At 30.7% G+C, this 14506-nt stretch overlaps 1 protein-coding gene across 2 annotated transcripts; it reads left to right on the top strand.

Annotated features, from left to right (window-relative positions):
- On the top strand, positions 1–14182 carry LOC113376689 (stress-activated protein kinase JNK). 2 transcript variants are annotated; one of them, XM_026616698.1, is made up of 7 exons: positions 1–61; positions 3503–3687; positions 7334–7463; positions 8612–8809; positions 9852–10116; positions 11701–11984; positions 14029–14182. In XM_026616698.1, exons 2-7 carry the CDS (start codon positions 3572–3574, stop codon positions 14173–14175), a joined length of 1140 nt encoding a protein of 379 aa, XP_026472483.1. In that variant the 5' UTR covers positions 1–61; positions 3503–3571; the 3' UTR covers positions 14176–14182. The 2 variants fall into 2 exon arrangements, with proteins under 2 accessions (XP_026472483.1, XP_026472485.1); XM_026616700.1 differs by lacking the exon at positions 1–61 and adding an exon at positions 5889–6139 and having other exon boundaries at positions 3550–3687.
- Positions 14183–14506: the final 324 nt, after the last annotated feature.

Here is a 14506-nt window from a genome sequence, read left to right as displayed (position 1 = left end):
GATCAAAATTATTGATATATTCTCTAGTGTTAATAAAAGCCATGGCCATTCGCTTGTTATGGTAAGTCACTTCTCTGTGAATATCTAAACTTTTATTATAGCATAGACATTTGTTATAATTATAATTCCAGCTAATAAAGTAAGAGCAGATATAAACTTCGATTTAGAAGTTTTACATATACTTAACGTGGTATTCTAGTTTAGGTGCATGAATTTTATAATTTTTGAAAGGCCGTTTGTAAGAAAAAAACAAACAATATTTTTAAAAAACTATTTTTATAAGTTAATTATTGTCGTAAGAATGCAGAAAAAATGAAATTACAAAGTTTCAAATCTAGCAGAAGATGAAGTGGGGTTCTCAAAAAATTGACACGTAACCGCATACTTGATTTTGGTCTTCCAAATCATCTGAAAAAAAAAATCTCGAATAATGTCGCATTCTTATGAACTACGGGCAACTTTCAAAAAGCATAAAATAACGAATGTCTCGATTTTTTGAATACACAGGCCAACAAAAAAAAGTTTTTTTTTTGGTGCCTCAAATGTTAGAGCTGATTCTTATAGTATTTTTTGCGCTGATTTCAAATCTGCAAACCATTTTTTTGTATCAGCTCTAGTTTTTGAGATACAAAGAAGTTGCCGAAACCAGGTCCATTCGAGGTCGTCACGGAAAAGAACTTTTCACAGTGTCAACTAATGTCCCAACTAAGGCCGAATGGGTCTTGTAAGTTTGTATGAACGAGTGGGCATATCTCATTACAATAACATTCTGAATTGTATTACTATTTTTTACTTTCGTTCCTTATATTAGGTGCGCAACTAAGTTCTCGCTGTTTGTCAGTATATGGCTTTATCAGTAAGGGTTGGTCGTTTTTGACAAATCCAAAACGTCTTGAAGCAAGCTTAGAGTAAGTAAACAAACTGCGGTGACACATAATTGATTTCGTTTTTGCATTATATACTTCTGGTTGAGTGAATATGTCCAATTTTATGCCTAACAATCGTCATTTGCGGGGAGTATTGATTTTCGTCTTCCATTAAAAAAAAAACGGCAGCAAAGTGCATCGAGAGCTACGGAAATGTTGCTCTGAGCGAACCAACATGCCATGAGGGGTTTTGTCGCTTCAAAAATGGTGATTTTGATGTTGACGACCACCCTCGTGAAGGAAGGCCAAAACCTTCAAAAACGCTAAATTGAAGGCCTTGTTCGAAGAGGATTCGTGCCAAACTCAAGAAGATCTTGCTTTAGAATTAGGAGTTACCCATCAAGCCATTTCCAAGCTATAGTATGCGTCGGGGATGATTTAGAAGCAAGAAACTTCGGCTCCTTGTGAGTTGAAGCCAAGAGACGTCGAGCGTCGTTTTTTCGCCTGTAAACAACTGCTCCAGCGGCGAGAAAAAAAGAGGTTCTTCATCACATCGTGACAGGTGATAAAAAATGAATACATTACAGCAATCCAAAGACGAGAAAATCTCGGTTCGGCCGAATATTCACTTCGAAGGTTATGCTCTACATATGGTGGGACCAGGTCGGTGTTATTTGTTATGAGCTGTTGAAACCGAGTGAAACCATCACTGGAGAACTGTATCGAACTCAATTGATGCATTTTTTTATAATAAAGTTACATTTTCATCGAAAAAAACAGCGAGAACTTAGTTGCGCACCTAATATCGCATAATATATCATATATATCGTATCTTGAAAACTAAAGCTCATAGAAAAAAACCAATGTCATTTTTGAAATCAGCGCCCCAAATATACTTAAAAACAGTATTAAAATCGTTTGCACCATTTTCTTTGTTGACCTGTGATATAGTGAATTTAAGCTTATATCATAATAAAGAGAAATCCATAAAAAAGATCCTGTAAAAATGTCGGTTCAGTAGAAGTTGAGAAATCGTGGGTATCCTTACCGAAAAAGACAGTTGCGGGAAAAACGAGTTCAAAGTTTCGCGTAATAATAATGTTTTGGTACAAATTTCAATTCAAAGAGTTCGGAGATCCATGTTTTTGTTTCTTAAATTTCTGAACCTAAACATGTTTAATAACATTCCAAACTTCAACAGAGGTCGATTATTGTGGTCAAACTCTTTTAATGTATCTATATCTCCGAAAATATTTGAAATTTTAAATCATCTTGTAGGTCAGACTGGGTGCAGTTGTGCCACTTTTTTTTGATCAGCAATAATTTTGTTGATTTACCTTACCAGCTAGCTAGGAGAAAAGTAAATTAAATGATAATTTGAATATTTGTCTATGAAGGAATACTGAAATGCTATCCTTTAATACGATGGAGAAGTTACAAAATCAAATCATACAATAAATGGGCGAGCGTCACAATCGTGGACGGTTTGACGATGTTTTAGGCACAAACATAGGTTATACGGGAAGCTAACAATATTTAAACAATCACAAAGCATATGAATATATTATACCACAATATAATAAAACGTAACTTTTGAAACAATGTTAACAAAAAATTAACTGAACTATGCGATCACTTCCCTTCTTATAATTAATAAGTCACTATCACGACTAGTCTTATTATTTTTTTTAAAATCAGTCTAAATGTCAATTAATAATAATTATCAGTTTACTAATTAGACAAAATATTACAATAACTATGTATCAATATACTTAGATATACTCGATTTTACCTGAAACGACTTTCTTGGCACTTGATCCAATTTACGCCATCCCTACTTTAAGAATATGAGCTTCCACGAACCAGAAAAAATCTTTTTTTGTATTGCTTTTTCCTTTTCCTTTCTCTTTCGCACTACAAAATGCCTTAGTTCAGTTATCTAAAAAAATATAACAAATATGTTACAACCGTTACCCACAAAATTTGTCACGACCGCCCCCCAACCCACACTTTTGGAGACAACAACAAACTTACTTTTGACTCTTTAAAAACAATGCGACCTGTAGATCATGTTAATGTAAAGCGCGAATAGGTAACTTTTATAAATAAACTATATATTATAACATATCAATTACTAAATGTCTTCACTAAAACAGATTGTATTTTGTATGATAAATAAATAAAAAAATGTAAAGCGCGGATTAAAAGCAATATTACACGGATAGTTTAGCTGTTATAACGAATGTCACTACCGTTGCAAAACCGTACCCAAGTCTCCCTTATATAAATTCTTGAATAGGTAAATTTATTGTTAGAAAATATAAAAAAGTGATTTCTTAACACTTCTAGACTAGAACACCCCTTTAAAAATGTCTACGTAAGAGTTAAGCACAAACAATAAATACTTCTTAAAAAACTCATTACCACAGTTTTGTAGTCGAATTTTAAACACGTTGGTATGAAACACTGTCGTTTGACTTTTAATTAAAAATCTATGATAAAATAATACGTTAATCATTTTTACATTTTTATTGCGATTGTTTCTGAATTTTAGTAACTAGCTTTTTCTTGACATTTAATAATATCTTAGAAATGAAATAATGATAGAGATATAATTTCTCAATTTGTGACTTTAGACAACAAAGCAGTAGCAGCTCAAGCGGCCGCGAATACAGATCGCGCTCCGTCCGGCGTCGCGTGTGACAATGTCGTCGCGCCTCCACAGCTTCTATACGGTGGAGGTTGGGGACACCAAGTTCACCATCCTCAAGAGATACCAGAATCTAAAGCCAATAGGCTCAGGAGCACAGGGAATAGTCTGGTGAATAATCATTACACTTAATATTTCATTAGTTTTGATATTTTCCGGTTAGCTGAAAGCGAGAATACTCGATGTGTAATATCAAGCGCAAATTATAAACTAAATAATTTTTTTTTACTAAATAGTGAATAAAATACTGAATTCAATCATAGTGAAATTTATACGTATAAATATAATATTGCACTTTCGAAAAATCACAAGCTAAATAATTTTGTCGACTAAATAATTGTGTTTGCTATGCTTTGAATAACATTTTGTAAACTATGAATAATTATAAGTTCTATATATATATATATATATATATATATATATATATATAAGTGCAGTAAACGGAGAGGAAAAAAAGGGTATCAACTCTGAATTTTTTACTGTGCTCCGATTTGCATGAAATTTTAGAATTAGGTTCATCTTACCCTCAAGTTCAAAAGTGAAAACAATTCGGACTCCACGTATCAAGGTAAGATGAACCTAATTCCAAAATGTTATGCAAATCGGAGCACAGTAAAAAAATTCAGACCTAAAACGCTCCATTATATATGTTCCGTTCATATTATGTTTATAATAAAAAAATATACATGGATTTCACTATTGTTTTTTCTCTACTTTTCACTTTGTTTATATTTGCCAAACTAGCAATTGATAAATGGTCTTTTGTATAAAAAAATGTGACATTATTGGCCATGTACACAATTTTTTTATGAATGCAAATTCTATAATATTATTTGATCAGATGAAATTATTGAGCTTGTGTATAGTTGATACACCATATCTTTAAAAACTATTGACATATGCTGATGTGACAGAAACAAGCTGCTTATTGTATATTTTTGAACTCATTGTATATATATATATATATATATATATATATATATATTTGTGTGTGTACATATGTATATATGTATAATATGCCTGAAACATCTAGTGAACTATATATTCGAATTATGTTAATGATTTTGTCACAATTTCACTGGAATATAATATCAGTTCTAGTTCGCAATTTTGATTTTGAGTATATATTTATACGTCTATATATTTCTAATATTGTAAATTAAAATCAGATTTTTTTCACTTCAATAATTCTAATTTTCGAACTAGAATTGATAACAATTATTAGGCGCATGCATACTGATTTATATTTAGATATTTATAAGTGGAATATTATTTTTAATTTGTTTAATTATGGAGCATTTAGTTCAGTTTTAAGTTTTTTTACTTCAACTAATTTCACTCTTGATACTTTGTTACATGATCTTTAATTTCAAATCTTTGCATTTTTGCTATCTTTCACAATTTTCAATTAACTTTCATTTTCACATCTACTTAATTCATCATATTTACTTTATATGCAATAACAAATCTGAAATCCTTGAAAACTACCAGTTATGTGTTTGGAAAAAACATAAACTGAAGTAAATTGTTTACAAATAATTGAAAAAAAAAAATACAATTCAGGATGCCTTAGTCAAACGATCAATAGATGCATGTTTATTAAATTTTGTTTCATATATAGTTAAATATAATTTGCAGTTAATTTTATTTTTAGCATTAAGCATCGTTGTGTTTATTCTTTTCATAGATCTAGTTATATTGTTTATTTAAATTACTGTTGTTAATTAATTTTGTATGTGTGCAAATCTGTTACATGATGAAATTTGATCTGATATCTTCTATTTGAGCACTGTTGCATGGTTCCGATCGAATAGTATCGAAGGTATGACAATAATAGTTCGAAATTATCTCAAATTTTTTTACGTGAGAGCTCAAGAGGAAAACCAAACCAGCTCTATCAAGTCTTATTTGTCTGTCAAATGTGAAATTACTATTTTGTAATAGATAACATTTTTTACCGTTTTTTATGACAAAGAGTATAACTGAACCGAATAATCAAAATCTGCATTATTCTTGACTTCTATATTATCTTACTCTTTTCCTTCATAATTATTTTCTAAAATCGATATATATATATAATAATATATATAAAATTATAGAATATTTTTTCAATCATCAATTTCTTCGATAGTTGGTCAAATTGGTCAACTTTTTTCCAAACTAACATGAATGCTAATTATACTGACATATGTACTTATGCATATATTACTGTTGATAAAAAAATGTATATAAAGAACTTATTTATATTGTTCAACAAACATGTAAAAATTAAAATATAAATCGAATTCGAAATGATGATATCTAACGTTCAGCTAGCGTTCTGCACAAACCATTGTACTTGCTTTCGTTTCCTTGGATACCATATCGTCTTAATATACCAAAAGAATAAAGGGGTGAGTGCGTAACGGGCAGTGTTGTGCGCCAGCCCTGGTGAGAGTTTGAAGACCATGGACGGCCTGGACACGGGTTTTGCTGCATGGGAATTCGGCGACACCGTGTTCCGCGTGCCTGTCAGATATCAGAACTTGAATCCCAAAGGAGTCGGGGCGCAAGGATCCGTCTGGTAAGTATCAAATGCCGACAAGACGAAAGGACTTTCATAAATTTTAGGTATATGGACTTTGGAATAAGCTTTGATTGCTGAATTGTAACGATTTTTTTAACAATTCCAAACTAAGAGAACATTTCAATTCATACATTTTTAAAGATGAGCGAAGTGCATTATCAAGTTTAGCTTAATTCTTATAATTCTATACATATATGATATGTTTTGTTCTGATAATAAAACTCATTTAAAGATTTAAGACGGTAATTATAATTATAAACTACGATAATTATTATTAAAAAGTGTATATATAAATTATATTATCGGGATAATGCATCTGGTATTATTTTTAACTGAACTAACAATACTAATAACACATTATTGCAAATTATTCTAATATCAAACCCCTTTGATTCTTGCAATTTCTTTAAGCATAGCCTAATAAACTCTTAAATGCTTTGTAAATTTAATGTGCCTCATTCAACAGATTGCGATTCTTCATTAATATCATGGAGTTATGATCTTTCTCTCGCATGATCTTTGTGTATTATTACATTATTTTATGAACTAAAACCTAATTTATCTTTTTTCCCTACAATAATGTTATTTCAGCGCTGTACTACAAAAATTAATATACAAATTAATTTATATATGTTCACTTACATACATGTAATTTTCATGTTTCTTCAATTTTTTTCTATATTGTAAAAATAAACAAATTTTTTTCACGTTATGAAAATAATCTGAAAGGGAAATCTAACGTTCAGAGTTGAGATGTGCTTCTTTCCATACAGGTATCAAATTATCATAGCTTTGTTAAAAGGAAAATCTGATATTCTATATTTTATATATTAGACATTTTTATTATTATTTAATTTGGACAAAATAAATACTTCCAGTTAAACGATAACTGTTTCACAATGCAAATTCAACATTTTTGCAAACCTCATAACTAACCCAACTTTGAAAATGTTTCAGGTTATTTTGCTGTGCAGGTAGATTGATAATAGAAACTTTGAGCATGCATGCATGAAATAGATGTTTCTGATATAGTTTTATTTTTATGCTTGATTATACTTTAATTTTATTACTGCTTTTTAACGAATGGTCTTTGCATGAACTTTGATATTCTATTGCTTTTGTAAATTTCTATGATTATCTTTGCATTTGTTTATTTTTTTATTAATAATTAATATTTTTCATTCAATTTAGTGCGGCGTTTGATACCATATCTCAACAGAATGTTGCGATCAAGAAGCTGTCAAGGCCGTTCCAGAATGTGACCCACGCAAAACGAGCCTATCGCGAATTCAAGTTGATGAAACTTGTCAATCATAAAAATGTGAGTTTTTTATTTTAGATAATTTTGTTTTTCATAATGCAGTGGTGCCTCGAATACTACGTACGCCTCGCACAATTGGCGACTTTTTTTTTTTGATGCATCACAATGAACTTTGCTTCTCACAACATACTAGACAAAATACTTACTGGTTGCAAAAATATGTTATTCATTTAGTTTCAATATCAATCAGAAAGCCTCGATATCCCAAGTTATTTGCGACCATGGAAATTTTTGCTCTCGCTGTGAAAATATACTTATTACTATTTTCGTTATTGGATAATTCATCTTTACACCTGAAAGATTTTAATAAAATTTTGGAACAGGATTATCAAACACCAATTAGAAAAAGGGCAGTCCGCCGATTTCAAATGCCATCATAAAGAGTTTTTTAATTAAATCAAAAGAAGTACAAGTAATCATCAATGTTAAGTTTTCAAGCATGACTGACGCGATGGCATAATGAAGATCATACCTTCACGCCTATCATTTCCGATAAGTTTTGAAGAGGAGAGTTAAACATAAAACTACAGTTTCCGGAGTTACATGGGCAAAAAGGGAGATAGGACTAAACAAACTTCCTCTCGTAACGAATTAAGTACGTTTGCGATACACCACTGAACTTTTTTTAGTATTATTTTTGGGCTTAGCCAGAGAGAACAGCAAGGAGACCTTACGTTCACTATTCGATGATCTAAGAATTTTTAATAAATGGTTATTTTTATTGTTGAAACTTTACTTCGGTCTGCTACTCCCTATCGAAACCATGGCTACTCCCATGACAATATTTATGAACACTTTTGACATGTTTAAAAAATCGACATATAAGCGCTTTCCTAAACTATTTTGTAAACTTCTTAATCCTTCTCAACTTGTACGCCTATTCAAGATAATTTTGGTTTGTCTTCAATTGCTAATAACCATAAATAATTATTTTTATTATGTTTTTCTTTGGTAGTTTTTAAGCTCATTAGCGTTCAACTTATTTCCTGTTTTTTTTTTCTTTATAGAATTTGCATACAAGGAATATTTTTTCTTTACACATATAAGTTTATTTTTTTACATCTTACAAATGCATAGTTTATATTGAAAATTACTATCTTACAATTATTCATAATTCTGTGGTATTTATTCTCTTTTATCTTTTTTAGATTATTGGACTGTTAAATGCCTTCACGCCACAAAGAAGCTTAGAAGACTTTCAGGATGTTTACTTAGTGATGGAATTAATGGATGCAAATCTGTGTCAAGTTATACAGATGGACTTGGATCATGAGCGAATGTCATATTTACTTTATCAAATGCTATGCGGCATTAAACATTTACATTCAGCTGGCATTATCCACAGGGTTTGTATATTTTACCACTTACAACTTCTTGATACTTTTAGTGGATAATTATTTCTATTGAAACAAATGGACTGCTACTGATTTATTAGTGATTTTGATCAATTTTATTGCAATTATCAGTTGTTTGATAGAATTTTTATTGTTCATTCATTTTTGTTTACTTTTGGACAAAACGACAAAGTATTATTTTATAAGAACTACAGGGTAGTTCAATCGAGATCGAAAAAAGAGAATTAAAGTATGTCAAAATGCTTTTTACTTTTGCTCTAACTACTTCTAAAAACAGACAAAAGGATCAAACGGTAAAAAGATGAAATTTGAATTTATTTTAAATAACTATATTATCTTCTCCTAAGGCCGGCGAAAGCTGGTTGAGATATATGATTTGTTCCCTTTGGGCTCATGCGTTATTAACTAATGTCCCAAATAATTTATTTTTGAACTGTCTTGAAAATTAGTATTTCATTATATTTTTACTCTATATGCCATTTCTCGGACAAAATATTGTGTAATTATTTATATTTTTCCTTAATAAATTTTTATTATAGTTTCTACCTAATTTAAAGACTATGTTACTGGTAATCAATGATTCTAAGATCAGTAAATCCATTGCGACCGAATATAATATTCATAAGTAAATAAATATAATTGGAAAACAAAACACCATGTTATTTGGTCCATACTTCTCCTATATCTCTAGTAATAAAAAATATAACGTTGCATATTCTGAATTTGATCATAGTCCAAACCTAACAATTGCCCTTTTTGTTCCATATTCTGACATATAATGAGATTCACTTTTTTATGGTGTTAATGCATCCTAGTTTTAATTTAATTTCTCTGGTTTTTTGTGTAATTTTTCTTTTACGTATTATTGATAGTGCATCGTCAATATTGCGTTTTTCACACGTCGAAAATTTAGGCATTTTATGTAAGATTTGGAAAAAATCTAGTGTTAAGATTTTTTATATTTTAATCAATAAGTATTTCAAACATCATGTTGTTTACTACCCTTCTAAATATTTCCTATTTAATTGCCTAGGATCTAAAGCCGTCCAATATCGTCGTAAAGTCCGACTGCACACTCAAAATTCTTGACTTCGGTCTGGCACGTACTGCCGGCACAACGTTCATGATGACGCCTTATGTCGTGACGCGTTATTATCGCGCACCAGAAGTCATCTTAGGAATGGGATACAAAGAAAATGTCGACATTTGGTCTGTTGGCTGCATCATGGGCGAAATGATACGCGGAGGTGTGCTGTTTCCCGGAACTGATCATATAGATCAATGGAATAAAATTATTGGTAAGTAGGAAAGATAATCAGATAAATCTAATATCTAGTTCTGACAACTTAACTTTATGAAGAAGTTCTTCTAGGTATTATTATATTCAGAATCATTGTATCCGCTGATTAAAGCGCCAACTCGCCTTAGTCCTACCACTTATAGACTTAGTTATATCTACTACTTAAAAGTATATATAGTATTAAGTCTGAGATTAACTTTTCTTTAATTATTATTTACCAAGTCAAACTCAATTATTAACTAGTTAACTGTCATTGACGAATATACTCGTCATGGAGAGGTAGCGGAAATTTGTGTATTGGGGAGTATACTCGTCGAACATATAATACTTGAACCATTGGCTAGTTAGATTGCAATTTTTGAAACGGACAAAAACGAAAAATCTTTTCAAATTTGAAGGTATTCAGAATAGTTTGAGGCTAACCCAGTTAATACTTGCAAGTTATCTGGTTAAACTAAAGCTTAAAGTGAATGAATAGTCTTCAAGTAACAAATATACTTAAAAACTATTAAGTCGCAGGGTGCTAAGTATGAGCCATTAAGATGAGTCCGAGATAAAGCCATTATTTTTTGTCTTACCTACTTTGTCTTAAGCTCCAGGAAAAAACCATTAGAATCATATGTTATTATTACCTTAAAAGTCTTACAACTGAGTCCAAAATATTGTAAGAAACTTCTCAAGTCACATATTTCACATAGTTTGATATCCTTCTAATTGTAAATAAGAAGGCAATAGTTCTATTTAACGGTACCCAATGTTGTAATTTACATCAGAGAGAGTAAAGCCGGAGTACGACTTAAGCAACCTTGTCCTAAGTGGATATATTTTAAAGTAACCGATAACCTCTATGGAGGCCTCTAATCATTTGCTTTACCGGATGAGACTGGCTCTTCAAGTGCCAGCTATCCTGAGGCAAACTTCAGAGAGAACCAGCTACTAGATGGTTCAATTAGTCTTTAGCCCCTATGACCAGTTCCGATCGATTAGCACGTTAGAATTGCTACGGTCCTCCATCAGGGTTTTCCTTGACTTCGACCTGACCAGGCATCGTTAACCTAATAATTTTTTTCTACTGTTTATTTTATATTTTTTTAAATATTTAATATTGAATTAAATTCGTTTCTAGTGCAATATGTTTGTTATATATGATTATGTTAACAAAGAAGTAGAATGTAATGAAAGCATTTTTCAATTTTGCAAAATAAACCTATATTTTTTATCGGATATTTTACCAGCGCGACTTGCACTGTTATTGACGAATATACTCCTCATGAGATCGATTCGAACGACTGTGCACACTGCAAGACGTGAGCTACACAGTTAATTTGTCAAATATTTTGGAATTTGAAAAATGTTAGAAATAATAAATATATAATTTGAGCTGCCAAATTTAACCTAGCCAGCCTCATGGGGAAAAATCGCATTATTAATACTTTTGTTTTTGAATAGTAGAAGTGTTTTAGTTACTAAGTTGAAAATTTAGGAATTAGATGATACCCTTTAGATAATACTTATTGTTTTAAATTGATATATATATATATATATATATATATAAATAAATAAAATTTTGATAAATTTCTAGAACAATTGGGCACCCCTAGTCAGGCCTTCATGCAGCGCCTGCAGCCGACGGTTCGCAATTACGTTGAAAACAGGCCGCGTTACCAGGGCTACTCATTCGACAGATTGTTCCCGGACGCCTTGTTCCCATCCGACAGTAATGAGCATAATCGACTGAAAGCTAGTCAGGCACGCGATCTGCTCAGTCGCATGCTGGTTGTCGACCCAGAACGACGGATATCAGTCGATGACGCGCTTTTACACCCGTACATAAATGTGTGGTATGATGAAGGAGAAGTCAACGCTGTAAGTTATATTATTGTATATTATTCAATTAGTTTGTACTAGAGTTGGGCTTATCATATTCTAAGCCGGATCAGTTAGAATACAACTTCGCTTCTGAGAGGAGTTACAACCGCAACTCCGTCCACCCTGGAACCTAATACCCAATACAAATGTAAATGTGTTCAATAGCTTGTTGTTCATGTGACTAAGAATTATACACTAGAACTATAAACAGTTCAAACACATTTGTTCATATTATTACAAAAAATTACTATTTAAGCATTTCAATATGCATACAAATCTCATATTCCATGCCGAAAGATAGGCAATGAAAATACTGAAATATCAAAATATTAAACCACGAAAGGAAAACTAATATTTATTAATAAAATATTTAAAATTACATCATTTTTTTCAATTATATTTAACTTTCCATAGGGTAAGTTATAGTAATGGCAAAAAAATAAAAAATAATAATTTTTGCATATCTTTACGTTTACGAGGTTTCTGAACATTCCGGCATACCTTAGAATAAATGCATGTATGTGTGTGTGTGTGTGTGTGTGTATGTATGTTTGGATACAATTTTTTGTTCACGATTTCGGGTGCACGAATTAACCGATTTGAATGATTCAAAAAACATTTTGTTTATATTGACGAAATGAAGAATTGATTAAATTTTTGGAAAGACAGGCCTAGCGGTTTTGGAGATATAGAGGAAAAAGTGAAAAAAAGTGATGTTTAGCGGTCGAAAATGATCATTAGACATATTATGTTCATCAAATTATCAGATATTTAATAATTTTTTAAAAAATGAGTACTAATTTTGTTAAAAAAATTTTTAGTTCTGTATCAAGATTTTTAATTTTTCAAGTTCACTTCTACATTTCAAACAAATATCAAAATTATCAGCAAAAAAATGTTTTTTAAAGTTAAAAATATACAAAGTTTTATACTTTAATTACAAATTTTACATTTATAATTTATTTTAAAAATGTATAAATTTTATATACGTTATTCTAATCATAAGCAGTATATTCTCTGATAGATCTCCTATTCGGCATGTTCATGTTTTATGTGAGAAGAACGTTGCTATATAATGTATGAGTGATAAAAGATCAAATATTTATAATTATCTATTTGAAAATATTTAAAACAAGTGTTATTAATGATTGATCAATATTTATTGCTACTGTTTTTTTTACCTGGAATGTTTAATTATGGTACGGAAAGTTCCAGCAATTTGCCTTAAAGCACGATGCCATGCACCACTAGTTATTTATAACAATCAGAATGAAATGAATTAAAGAGCTAATATACAATAACAAAGCTATAATTGAAATAATAATAGGTAGAGCAGGGCACAAAAGCCCAACTTGACTTTCAGTAATTATAGTGTCTACTCCAAACCAAATGAACTACATTACAACGTATAACATGTATCAAACAATGTTCAGTAAAATTAAGTTAATTCCAAATTGTAGAAATATGTTTTTTATTAGTTTTCTAAAATTTCTTATCTGTCACTTTTTACCCAATAGACAGGTGTAAAAAGGAACAACCAGCGGCAAATAGATACAATATCTTGTTTTAAAATTTAAAGGAATTTTATGGAATAATAGCTACATCTACATTACTTAACCAATGCGAAATACAAATTTTATAAGCACACATGTATATAACCTTAGTATTTTGGTATTTTGTCTAAAATATTCATCAACAGAGTTGGAATACTATTAATTTATTTCTTGTAAAATTGCGTTTTTTATTTAACTTAATTTATATTTCATTTACTATTTGCCAGTGTAAAGGTTTAGCTGGTTCTTTGCTACTCATCCACATGTAACCTTTTATGTATGTATGTTTTTTATATTATAAGTTGAATCTAACTTAAGAATAACAATATATCGTCTAAAACGTGAAACGTAGATGTACATATAACTGACTCCGGAGGTAGTCAACTGTAGTTTGTACTAAATTTAACATTCAACCCTTTGCTCTTTAAAACAAACCAACAATTTTCAATATTGTTCGACTTGTTGTTTAATACATTGCCTGATTGCAGCCTGCTCCTGGTCCGTACGACCACAGCGTGGATGAGCGCGAACATACTGTGGAGCAGTGGAAAGAATTGATTTACCAGGAAGTAATGGATTACGAGGGACGCGGAAGCAATAATGAGGTAGCAGCGGAGGCGGCCGCCCAGCGGTAGACGTGCGGTAATTTCGCTATAGAAAATTAATAATTTGATTCAATCACTAGTTCATTTGGACAAGTATAACATTCTGAATTATCATTCTTTGGGAAAATAGACTTAGTTCAATTGTGTCTTTTGCTTGTTTTGTTTGAAAATAATCTTATTAATATTGCACTTGATTACAATTTGGTTGTTAAATGGCTCTCAAGCTATAAATTTATAATGAAATATTGTTGTTTATTTTAATTACCATTTGTTTGGATAAAAAAGATTGTTATTGGTAAACCACTTTTGAATAATAACATTTTCTCCTATTTTTTCTAGTTTCTAGTATATTTTTATCAGA

Source organism: Ctenocephalides felis, unplaced genomic scaffold (genome assembly GCF_003426905.1).
Source record: "Ctenocephalides felis isolate EL2017-DRISC unplaced genomic scaffold, ASM342690v1 CF-g0.4_SCAFFOLD_01886, whole genome shotgun sequence".
Lineage (NCBI taxonomy): Eukaryota > Metazoa > Arthropoda > Insecta > Siphonaptera > Pulicidae > Ctenocephalides > Ctenocephalides felis.
This window is presented reverse-complemented; position numbering and strand designations above follow the sequence as displayed.

Coding starts and splice junctions, on each gene's coding strand:
- LOC113376689 (XM_026616698.1), top strand. CDS start 3,572: ATGTCGTCGCGCCTCCACAGCTTCTATACGGTGGAGGTTGGGGACACC. Junction 7,464..8,611: donor AACTTGTCAATCATAAAAAT/GTGAGTTTTTTA, acceptor TATCTTTTTTAG/ATTATTGGACTGTTAAATGC. Junction 10,117..11,700: donor TCAATGGAATAAAATTATTG/GTAAGTAGGAAA, acceptor ATAAATTTCTAG/AACAATTGGGCACCCCTAGT.